This window comes from Lagenorhynchus albirostris, chromosome 12 (assembly GCF_949774975.1).
Source record: "Lagenorhynchus albirostris chromosome 12, mLagAlb1.1, whole genome shotgun sequence".
NCBI classification, from domain to species: domain Eukaryota; kingdom Metazoa; phylum Chordata; class Mammalia; order Artiodactyla; family Delphinidae; genus Lagenorhynchus; species Lagenorhynchus albirostris.
Window position 1 is genome coordinate 31,925,046 of NC_083106.1, and position 12,927 is coordinate 31,937,972.

At 40.0% G+C, this 12,927-nt stretch overlaps 1 protein-coding gene across 5 annotated transcripts in view; it reads right to left on the reverse strand.

Annotated features, from left to right (window-relative positions):
* Window positions 1-12,927, reverse strand: part of L3MBTL3 (L3MBTL histone methyl-lysine binding protein 3) — a 117,023-nt gene that overhangs the window by 68,026 nt on the left and 36,070 nt on the right. For all 5 annotated transcript variants that reach the window (XM_060167277.1, XM_060167280.1, XM_060167279.1 and 2 more), the window contains 5 exons: window positions 12,101-12,192; window positions 10,068-10,172; window positions 4,690-4,825; window positions 2,687-2,778; window positions 36-187 (listed from right to left, as the gene is read on the reverse strand). In XM_060167277.1, the coding sequence (XP_060023260.1) occupies window positions 36-187; window positions 2,687-2,778; window positions 4,690-4,825; window positions 10,068-10,172; window positions 12,101-12,192 (577 nt within the window). The remainder of the gene's footprint in view (window positions 1-35; window positions 188-2,686; window positions 2,779-4,689; window positions 4,826-10,067; window positions 10,173-12,100; window positions 12,193-12,927) is intronic.

A 12,927-nucleotide genomic window follows, 5' to 3' on the forward strand; every position in this document is an offset into this window, starting at 1 on the left:
TAATAAAGCACACAGCAATGGAAAAAATGTCTCACCAATAGTCATAGCTCTCATCCCAGTTGTCAAAATGTACGAGGAAACGATTGTCCACCATATCTGTTACCGTAGCAACACAGATGAATGCAGGGTTCTTTTTGTCTACAGCTTCAAGCTTCATTCCAACTCGAAAGCCTGATGGGATCACTGTCTATGAAACATACAGATTTAATTAGAGATAAGCACACACTTAACAGCAAGGACCTGCACCCTCTCTGCACCTCTGCCTGAAGGCCTGGCATCCATCAACTGTATTCACATAATTTAAAAATCAAGAACCACTTTTACAGCAGAGTTGCTTTCCAGCAAGTAGCAATAAGAAAAATGTCCTGTTGCTACACCCAATTAACTATCTGGACCTTTAAAACTTACACACCCACAACCTCGCAAAGTTAATTAATTTTAACATGTGTCCTGATACTTTAGATGACTACACGAGTTAGGCAAGTTTTATTTACTGTAGAGTTTACTTTCAGTTTTTCTTTTCCTTTATTACAGACTTAACAATGAAAATTATTTCACACAAAATAAGCACTTAAGCTAAAAATGTGTGTAAGTCAGTATAAATTCACTCCCACTTCTGAAAAGGTCTTTCAAAAGAGTACTCTATTGAAAGTAGGTCATCTTCCTATACAAAAGGCTACAAATTATTACAACTTTGATTCAACAATACAGATATTATTCACAATAGCACGAAAAGAACTGGCTGTTAACACATACAGCCATTCAAAATAGTTTGTAACATAAGGAAATCCACAGATTATCAGCCATCTGGGACATAAGACTAAGACAATAATAAGTTCAGTAAGACTTAGTGCTTGAGGTGCTGCAGGTGTAAACATTCCTTACAATCTTTTGTGAGGAAAAGTATCTGAATCTCAGAGAAGTACTTGAATATCAGTTATATCAATCACAACACATTACAAATCACTTCAGCCCTTCTAAAAAAAATCCTTCTGTCCAGACTGGAGCTCACAGATGCTATTCTAATCACTTTAAGCAAAGTAGATGTTATCTCTCTTTTTACTATAATTATACAGCTATCATTAGAAAAACGTGGACAGCCATGTATCTGAATATGTTAGAGTGAAGTTCTGTCTGAGTCGAAGGATCAGGCAGTAATGCTACACAGATACTGTTACTACATATTTAAGCCCTGAAATTATTTATCAGTGTTCTGACCGTAAATATTTGAGTATTCTGAGGTAGAGGAATCTAGAAATAGAAAAATTAATTGCCTCTTAGATACCGAACACACAGCCCAAGATTAAGTTTTGTGCTAGCAATGCACAGAATTTAAGACGATGGTTCAAGGCAGTGGATCAAATCCCTGACTGAACTCATCACCAGACAACCAGACAAGGATTAGGAAACTTGGAGCAGTGACAGCAAGCAGGCTGCTGAGTTTTCCACCTGACTGATCTTCCTCCCTTGTCTTGACAGAGAATGATGCCGAATGACTACGCAGTATTTACATTTCAGCAATTAAGTTATCCTCTCAATTAAGACATTTAAAAATAATAGCCTGGCTCATTATCTCTATTAATTACCTAAATGCGCGCACACACACACACACACACACACACACACTCCCTCTCCAGTTCTCTAACTCAACCTGGCTTATGTTCACAATTCAATTAGAGAATGTTTCAGCCATGACTGATGCCCTCAAAACACCCGGTTAATGTCATTTCCCAAATGAGGGTATTTGGGGTGTGTGAGAAGGTTTTCCCCACTCCTGATATTTATTTGGAGGGAATCCCTAGTGAAACATGGCTGCCTCTCTCTACGCTCTCACTCACTGTCCCTAACTGGTGAATCTGGAAAGAGGAACTGGTCACACCTTTAAGAGTAAGCTGGCCTACAGGACATAACAGTCTCCACTCTGCCCCTCTAGGAGCAAGAGCTGTCCTGCAAGAGGGTAGTCTGCCCTGGTCCAGCGCTCCTGGGCTTGGCTGGTGAGGCGGGAAGGGCCAGTAAATCTCTTCAACCCCAGGGCTCAGAATCAAGAAATGCATCTGCCAGCAGATACAGGCATGCATGTACTCCAACTGAGCCCTTACCAACTATGAAGATGAGACTTTGGTTTTCCACCTGCTTGCTCTCTGTTCTTTCCAATGAGATCAGAACTAGGGCAGGGAAGAAGACTAACATATCAGGCCTCCTCAGAGATGCCAACAGGTCAAGAAGTGGAAAATACAAACACATCCAGACTTTGCTTCTGTTACACTGCGGAACAGAGCTAGAAGCTGGAGAGAAGATTTAAATGATAGTCCCTAGCATGCAAACCTAAATGGGGCTACGTGCATCTCACTATGTGAATCCCATCTGAACAGCACTCCTAAAGCCAAGTGACAATAACGATGAAATGTCACAATTTTTCTTAGGCACCTTAATTGTAAATTATAGCTAGGTTTTATACTATGTTGCCTTTTATTATTTAACAAAAAAAGACAGCCATGTTATGGCCAAAAACAGATATTTATTCAGGATGATTTTAAGCTAATTTTAAAGTTTAATTAAGATAAGAGCACTGTATTTATCAAAGCTATAAAATTTATTATAGTTTCTTGTTATCCCTTGTAATTTATCTAGTGAAACACTCAAAAGCCAGTTCCTGTGAAAGGAGAAGTATTTTGGAGGTACTTACTATATTCTGATTTTCAAATAATGACTTGGGAGCAGCCTGAGCTTTGCATGTCTTGAGATAAGCCTGCCAATTAAATTCTTCTTCTTTATACCCTAGGGTAAGCACATATAAACACACAGTAAAATACCAAAATATTTCACAGTTTAGCTTTCCCTTCCTACTTTTATCTGTAACTCCAACATGCCAAAATCAAGCAATCAGGTGACTCTTTAAATAGACAGTATTTAACTTATAATTTATATCTATGTATTTTTATACACAGGGCATTGATTTCCAACAAATTATATTATGTTTTTCAATTCTGAATGAATGGTAATGGATGAAAAGAAAAGGTGTGAGAAAGCAAACATATATTGTACTCAGATGGACTTCGTTTTATTCCCAGACCATTTCTACCAGTATTCAGGTAGAATTCCTCAGCAGTGAGCTAGAGTAGTTGAGTTCTTTGTTTTTCCCTCACCCGTTCTACTCTGGGAGACTAACTTGTAGGAACAAGTGGGAAGCTGGAAAAAATGGTAATAACAACAGATAAAATCTTTCTGGCCTGTCACCACAAGAAGGACAATTCAAGATTTATGAAGTAAGCATGTTGGCAAATTACAACAATGGAAACGTCCTTGTCTTAATTTTCACAATTTCATGTTTAATGCTGGTAAAACCAACATTTTCTTCAAAAAGGAAACTGAGCATTTAATTTTATCTACTCATGTGCTCGCTTCTACTTCCATCAAAGTCCCGAGGCTGGTGTGAAAGGAACAGCGAATAATTCACCATATATAACAGGCCAATTTAACAAAGGCTTACAGATTTTCTTTTTCATCCTTAAGCTTTCTAGGTGCTTCTGTTTGATCCTTCAGTTATCTGAAAATGCCATTCTGCCATTAATTTTTCACTTAAAACCAAAGTGAAAAATTTGTCCATTAAAACCCAATAACCCTGAGACAGGCCAAAAATATCAAACTAGTAACCTGGTTCTTTGACATCAAGCAAGAAATACTGAATGTAATATGAAAAGGAAGGAAATAAGAAATTATTAAATATATTAGGGATGAACTGAAAAAGATAGGATCTGTTATTCTTGGATGTTTTGTATACATGAAACAGACAGAAGCATTGGCAGACAATGCTAATACAAAGAATTTAATAATAAAGGAGTAACTGCTATTAGTCCAACCCCCAGCTGAACTGATTTTCAGTGTTATATTCTCCTTTCCAGTCTCCTAAATATTCAGATATGTAAGTTCAATGCATAATTTCTCAAGATTTTTTATTTACTGAAATGTCAGTAAACAGTTAGCTACGTAAACAGGTTAGAACTAACTTTTCAATCATATTTCAAGGATGTATTTGTGCGTGTGTTGTGTGTGTGTATGAAATAGAAATCTGTAGCTAAAACCTGTAGTCAAAATTAAGTATCAAGCAGATGTTATGTGACATGCAAGTAAGTACATGTACATAGTTTATTCTCTTAAGTAGGATTCTATTTTTTAAATTTCTTTCAGTTTATTTTATTTTATTTTTAATTTATTTATTTATTTGTGGCTGTGTTGGGTCTTTGTTGCTGCGCACGGGCTTTCTCTCTAGTTGCGCCGAGCGGGGGCCACTCTTGGTTGCGGTGCATGGGCTTCTCATTGCGGTGGCTTCTCTTGTTGCGGAGCACGGGCTCTATGTGCGTGGGCTTCAGTAGTTGTGGCTCACGGGCTCTAGAGTGCAGGCTTAGTAGTCATGGCGCACAGGCTTAGCTGCTCCGCGGCATGTGGGATCTTCCCGGACCAGGGTTCGAACCCAAGTCCCCTGCATTGGCAGGCGGATTCTTAACCACTGCGCCACCAGGGAAGCCCTAAATTTCCTTCACTTTAATAAACATTTTTCATCATTAACAATAAGCTTAAATTTGGGCCCACCTGAATAATCATCAAGTCTGAATTCTTAAAAATCTAAATTAAGATATAAGAAAGTAAGTGTTTCAGAATATAAAATGTGAAACTAAAAAGTGACAATACCTTTTGGAGGATGGAGTTTGTGGCCAGTCTTCTCACACCACCCAACTGGGTGAATATCCAGGGCATCTGCATTTACCCAGAAGTCGTAACAATCAGAATATCCGTCAAAGTGCAGCTTTACCCGGTACCCACAAACCTGAAACAGGTAAAGGAGGTCGATTAAAAAACAAAACAAAACAAAAAACCCAGAATGTTTCTGCACATGTACAAAAATAAATTAACATGGATATCAAGTATGATATGGATTATGTTAATCAAAGCACCCTTGTTAACAGCCACAGAAACAAGTGAACAAATAACAAAATCTAAAAGCAAAGGCTATTACATTGGGAAGAGCTGAGCTACAGTGTTCTGGCATCATCCTCAGTTCCACCAGGAGCACATGCATCCTGGGTGACAATTCTCCTATGCAGACAAGTCCTCTGCTCACTCCCTACGTTGTACAAGCACATGCTACCAAGGGGAGCTGGCAGCACAGGGTGCACAGCTCCTGCAGGGTGCCAGGGTGGGTGCCCTGCTGCGCACTGGCTCAGCGCTAGCTCTCTGTCCCTTATAAAGCTCCACACACAGCGACATCCAGCCAGACCATGGCTGGTGCAGACATGGGGAGAAGTCACCTTATTCTCCTCTCCACTAGTAGCAGGGTGGGGAGAAAGAAAGAAAAGCCTCCCCCGTTCATACTCAGATGAGACAGGCTCCCTGGAATCCAGTGAAAACTCACTCTATGTAACGCATGCCGAATGCTGATGCCACGTATCTGCCTAAGTTAGGGCCCCACTTGGGGGAGTTCTCAGTTGCAAAAAAAAAAGGTTATGTAGGTTTCTGGGGCCTTCGCTGGGTCACGCTTGGCCTTGGGCTCTCAAGACAGTTCAGCCTCTCAGTCTCCTTCCCACTAGCACAGCAGATGTGTTCAAGTGGAACCACACGCCACATCAGACCTCTAACCACTCCAGGGCACCTGCCTTGCAGAAGTCTAACAAGAAGCTTGAGATTAGAGCGCGGAGCCAGGGCAATTCACAATCCCAAAGTAATCAGGAAGCTGTACGGTTACTGCCATGAAGAGTTCTCTAGGGCATACTGTTAAAATTCAAGTGGCAGAACAAACTTACAGAGTGAGTCACAGTTTATGAGAAAAATGATATTCATGTGAGTCCATGTATGTATTTATGTATGTTTCTGTGGGTATATGTATGTTATTATGTGTGTATACATATGCCCACACATACATACATAAATACATACATGGACTCACACACAAAAGTATATGTATTTAGACACACTTATATAAATACTTACATATATATGTAAATTCACAGTTAAAAAAAAAGTCTGGAAGGACAGATGCCAAATATTAACAATGATTTGTTTTGAGAAGTGGGAAAGAAGAGGCAAAAGGGAAAGATGGATTTTTAAATATTTTATCTTATATATTAGCATTAAAAAAAAATAAAAGGTAGGGCGCTTCCCTGGTGGCGCAGTGGTTGAGAGTCTGCCTGCTGATGCAGGGGACACGGGTTCGTGCCCTGGTCCCACATGTGGGAAGATCCCACATGCCGCGGAGCGGCTGGGCCCGTGAGCCATGGCCGCTGAGCCTGTGCGTCCGGAGCCTGTGCTCCACAGCGGGAGAGGCCACAACAGTGAGAGGCCCACGTACCGCAAAAAAATAAATAAAAATTAATAAAAATTAAAAAATAGAAGGTATTAATGCTACATATATAAAAGTGAAAATAAGCTGACTCCCCCCAGAGAGATAAGAACACCCTGCAGAGCCGAGACTGGGGTCTCTAGAAGCACGATTGTTCGAGAAGGGTAGGTGGCTGCCCCTCACCCATCCCATGCCAAGGAGGAGCTCAGGGGCTGCTTCTCTTACAATCCTTGGAGCTAGGCAGGCCCACCCTGCCTTACCCTCAGTTGTCTCTGGTCAATGCCTAAGAAACAAGCCCCTTCAGTAATTTATCCCTTCAATCCTTCAGGGTCACACTGCTCTGAGCTTCTGCCCCATGCGCTGTCAACTTCCCACTACTCCCCCTGTAATCTCTCTACTATAGCTCACGCCCTCCGAAACCCTTTGGTAAACAGCCTCCTCCACCCTCAACTTCCTTGCTCAAAGGCACATCTGCTTCTTCCCTCTGAAGCCTTCCCTCAAGTGGAGGCTGCTCTTTCTCCTACTCTCCATCCCTCCGAGGCCCAAGCGTGGCCTCCTGCCTCAGGCCACACCACGCTCCTGGGCCTGTTCTCCACCCTGCTCCTCTGAGGCCTGTGCCCTGTGGCTGCACCACTTCGCCCTCATCATCCTGCATACTACCTCCCAAACATCCCTTGTCACTCATCACACTAAGCATTGGCTCACTCTCTTCCTTTCCATCCTGAGTAGTTCCACCAGGCACATGGGTGACTCAGCCAATACCGCAGCTCTTTCTCCCTGCACTTCCTCTTCTCCCATGGATCTTGTCCCATCAGAAACTGCGCTGCCTTTCAACGATTAAATTAACACATCCATTCAGTTTGCTAACCCAGTTACTCCCGATACACTTCCTTCTGAATCTCAATGAAAACTCTAGCATCTCACCTTGATTCCTCTACTTTCTCCCTAGCATCCTCCTTTCTCTGGAGCCTCCTTCCTTAGCAGTCACTTAAAATATTTTATCAACATTTTAAATTGTTGCCCTAAAATGTTGTCTGACAAAATTCCATTATCCCAAGGATCCACCCAGTCTGCACCTATACCTGGTCTAGGGACTGGCGCTAAGGGAAAAAGATGACACACAGTCAATCCTCATTATTCATGGTTTCCGTATTTGCAAATTCACCTTGATAACATACATCTGTAACCCCAAAATAATATTTGTGGGGTCTTGGGACATGTGCATGCACAGAGTGGTGAAAAATCTGACTCACCCATCATGCAAGTTTCCAGCTGAGGCTGAACAAGGCAAGATGCTCTGCCTTCGTGTTTCGTACCTCACCCTACGAGCAAGTGTCCTTTATGTTACCTACTTATTTAGTGTCACGTTTTTTCATGTTTTGTGCTTTTTGTTGTGATTTTGCTATTTAAAACCGGCCCTAAGCCTAGTACTGAAGTGCTAGGTAGTGTTCCTAAGTACAAGAAGGCCGGCAAGTGCCTGACAGGGAAGATCTGTGTAACAGATAAGCTTCATCAGGCATAAGTTACGGCGCTGGTGGCCATGAGTTCAATGTTACGGAATCAACAATAGACATACAGGTTGTCTTCACACAGAAACATAAAACAAGTTAGTGCTGATCGGCTGACGAGAATGTTGTGACCAGAGGCTCCCAGGAACCTAACCCTGTATTTCCCCTAAGTGCAATGGTTCAGTAGTATTTACGGAATATAACTACCATAAATAACGTGAATCAAATGAACCTGTTTACCGCACTCTCCCTACTGCACAGCAATCCTTCTAGACGTGCCTGGCCAGTTCCCTCTCCCATTCTTCAAAATGGCCTTTTTAAACCTCCTCCCTCTCTTTCAGCTACCAATCCCACTATCTCTATCGTCAATCTCAGCTGACGCTTTACCTCCAGAAGTTGCCTCCAAACTGGCAAACCTGCCCACGCCCACCACACCCATCCTTTTCCTGCTCTCCCCTGCAGAACTCAAGGAAAGACTCCCCCTGCTGGCAAAGGCTTGGATCTCCTCATGTACTCTGGATCCCATCTTCTCCCATCCCTTCTTTGTCAATTATCTGCTCTCTCTGAGCCTTCTAATCCTCTGCTCCCCAATGACTTCTTCAGAATTCAAGCATTCTCTAGCCAGTCTCTTCTCATTACAACAAAAAGGGAGGGATGAGGGAGAGAGCAAGAAAGAGTAAAGAAAAAACCATCTTTTAGGCTTAGACAAATTCTTGGTGAAAACTCTTGCTGAAAATCTAACAACTGATAAACTTTTTTGGAGCACAAAATAGCAATATGCATCAAAATTTAAACATCCTTAACTTTCAACCTGGTAATTCTAGGGATGGCTCCTACAGACATACTCACTATGCAAAAAACAAAACAAAACAAATTTTAAAAAAGCCAACAAAAAACACCGAAATATAAAAGGATGCTCACAGAGGCACTGTTTGTAATACTGAGAAAGTGAAGACCACTCAGTTGTTCATCAATATGAGAGCAATTAAGTAAACTGCAGCAATTCAGTGAAATGGAATACTACTCACTGGTTAAAAATATTATATATGTATAATATAATATATAAGATACAGTGTCACAAAAGCAAGTTGCATGATATTATGTATGATATCACTTACATGTAAAAAAGAGAAAAATATATTTATACATATTTTTACATGCAGAGAAAACATCTGGAAGGAACACCATGAACTCATAAGTGTCGTTATCTTTGGGATACAGAATGAGGAAAACAGGGTGGACACAGAACTGCTGTTTTTTAATTATACACTCTTACACCAGCTGACACTTCCAGGATGAGCAAACATTACTGTAATGATAAAAAAAAAACCTAGACAAACTAAAATAAATTTCCTTGAAAACCAAGTGCTGAAACACACACACACACACACACACACACATACACACCCCTCCCTTAAAAAGTTTCCCTTGTCTTTTACAGCCAACTTCTTAAAAGCAGTCTATACTTACTGAATGTTTTCATAAATCTCAATTGTTCTGAGAACTATATAAGCTAATACATGGAAAACACTCAGCTCAGCATCTGTCCCATGGTACACACTGTGTAACGGTATGTTATTATTTATGGTGACTGCCATCATCCAGCTATCAGATGAGACTGTGTTGTGTAGGAGCCAAACTTCTTACAAATCCACTAAGTCACTGCAGGAAAACTATGATAACTAAAACTAATACACGTGATGGTCTTATTCTTTGAGGAAAATTTTAAAAGATACATACCCCTGACTCAAGGAAGAGAACAAGGAGGGAAGCACATAAAGGAAAAAAAAAATTCTAAGAGCTTTCAGTAATATATTGGACTAAGATATACCTAATTGACTTGGACATCTTTTCGTGAAAAATTTCAAAGAGATACCTTGAAATACTGAAAGTAATATAAATATCCGTTGGTCTGTTCCTTATGTTAAGGAACATGGTATGGTAAAGCCTATGGCGTCAGACAGACCAGGGGTCAAATCCTGGTTCTACGACTTTGAAGCTGTGTGGCCTTGTATACCTCACTTAACCTCTCTGAGCCTCAGTTCCTTCATCTATAGAACAGGGATGAGAAGGGGTTCTTGCAAAGATTAAATGAGGTAATGTTTACAAAACGCTAAGCACCGCGCCTGGCATAAAGTAAGCACTCAACAAATGGCACCTTTTCCCATTATTAAATCCCTATAATCACTATTTTGTTTTAAAAATAAAGATGAGGCAAAGCTTACCTCAGCCACAGTGAGGACGCAGTACACGGACTGATGCTCAGGGTCCACGCCTTCTAATTTCATGCCAACTTTAAACCCATTTTTGTTATATGGAAAAGATTGATACTAAAATGCAAAATGACAGCAGTTTTAGTGAGTGATCACCTTTCTTCAATAAAGACTATATAACCAAATACATAAACAACTCCTAAAAATCCAGAAGAAAAGGATCACTGGGTCATCTCATGGAAAAATGCACGAAGACTATAAACAGGTGACAGAAGAGGAAATTTAAATGTCTTATCGACTTAAAAAGATGCTCAATCTCCCCTGTAAGAGTCATACAAAGTAAAATTACAGTAAAATATACTTCACCTGTCAGACTGATAAAGAGCAAAAAGTTTGGCTGCAGTGCTTTGGCAAGGCTCTGGGGAAAGAGATGCACACATACATCGCTAATAGGGACATAAACTTGTACGACCTCTAGCAATCTCATGATATCCATAAAAAAGAACATTCTCTTTGACTCAGCAATTCTAATCCTGGGGAATTATCCAACAGAGATAGCCACATATGTGCTAAAGGAGAGGTGTACGAGGTTATTCACCAAGGCATTTACTTACCAAAAGACTCATGTATATATATTATATAGTCCATACATACAGATAGCATTTCATCTTATATCTGTTCCATGATAATTTAAGGTGGTCCCTACCGACTGACACATATATGTGTGTCATACTCATGTAATATATATGACATATATGTCAATCAATAGGGAGCAGCTTACATTATTATGGAACAAACATAAGATGGAATACGATGCATCAGTATAAAAGACTGATGAAGTGGTTAGATGAACTGAGATGGAATAATCTCCAAGCTAAGTTAGACAAAAAGCAAAGTCCAAAACAGTATGTGACATATGTTATCATTTGGTTAAAGACAGGGAGGGGAGGATTTGTGTCTATATATTGCTTATATGTGCATACAATTTTTTTATAGTGCCTTCGTGTTTTAATCACATGAATGTATTACTGATTCAAGTAATTAGCTGTATTTAAGCTTTTTTAAAAAAGTTGTAAAAAAGTCTATTCTGCAAAGGACCAAAGTTGCAGAAAATAATTATACAGAACAAGTCATATGCAATTACTATTACATATTAAATATTTTAATGTAGATGTAATCATCCCAACATTTACTATTCACCACTTTTAAAAAAAATTTTATTGAATACTCACCACTTCTTAAAAACTCTGTGTTCGTACATATATATAACAAAGTATTGATGGCAGATTTATTACATACCATGATTAAATGTAATTAAATCATTTAAACCAAGGGTCAGCAAACTACAGTCTAAGGGACAAATCCAGCCCACCACCTGTTTTTGTAAATAAAATTTTATTGGAATACAGCCATGTTCATTCATTTATGTACTGTCTCTAGCTACTTTCATTACAAGAACAGAGTTGAGTTGTTACATCTGAGACCACATACCCCATAAAGCCTACAATATTTTCTATTGTCCTTTATGGAAAAAGTTTACTGACCCGTGGTCTAGCCCAGAGACAGCAGTTCCCACTCAGAACTACTTTTATTGATTTTAACTCACTCATGATAAAATATTTTTCCATAGTTATACAGTAACCCATCTTTCAATGTTTTGTTGTGATATTACGTAAACCACAGTAACTCATTTTTATTCTCCCAAAGACATGATGTTGACATGAAATTTTACACTAGTTCTTCTTCATCTACTAGTTTTTCAGTAGTAGTAGAAACATCCCTTTTAAAATCAGTGAGAAAGCCTGGTAAATATTGAGAAGAAAGAGCACGCGCACGCGCGTGTGCGTGCATGAGGTGTGTTCACGCACGTGGCACTGGGGAAGGTGTGCGTATAAATGCCAGCTGCCCTCGGAGGCACCCCTCCACATATGAAAAATAATATGTTTGGGAAATTATCCCAAGTCACGTTTCCTAAACAGACAGTAGAAACGGCAGTACCAATTCCAGAGAAGCGTTATGGACAGTGTTTCTAGAAGGGCCTGTACCTCCTTGAACAGCTTTGCTGGCACTGCCACAGCTTTTTCCTCTTCCAGGTAGGATGCCCAGCACCAAGCTTTCTTTCCTTTAGGAGGCAAACCTGAAAAGCGAAAGAAACTAAAATGACAGAATTTCCAAATCTAAGAAATCAGAGTGGTACGCTACGAACTCTCACTTCCCTAACTATCCCCAGGCCTGGCTCTTCTCTTACTTTCATGGCTGGTATTTCTCAATCTCTTTTCCTGGCTCCTCTTCCAAAGAAATGAGAGCTAACAAGTGAACTGTGTGTATATCCAGGTATGAGTGTAGAGAAAAGAAGCAGAAGAACTTAAGGTTAATGAAGAAGATATAGTAGGAAGCCAAGAAAGAACAGTACATGGAAGCTATAGCAAGTAAGAGCTTCTTCTAGAAGCAGGATGCTCAAATTTCTTTTTCCTAAGCAATCAGGAAGTTGAGGACTGAGAAAAGGTCAGTGCACTGAGTGGTTAGGGACTGACTGTTAATCTTTCTCCAAGATTAAAAAAAAAAGGGGGGGGGAATCAAGGTGCCAAAGGCCAAATTGAAGTAGCAAAAGAATACATAAATGATAAACATATGGAGTCGGCTAATATCAATTTTATTTGGGATTAATTTGACAAAAAATGAAAATGAAAGGAAGGGTATAACCGCTTGATGGGTATTAAAATTGGGGGAATGGTATTTTGGGGATGAGATTGCAACAGGCAATGATGAAGCTCATGAAGAGGAAAAAAAAAAGGAACACCTAAGAGGGGGAAATGACTGAAGGAACAAGGTCACAGAAGGGCCAGAGCCCTGAGAGTAGAAATGAAGGGGA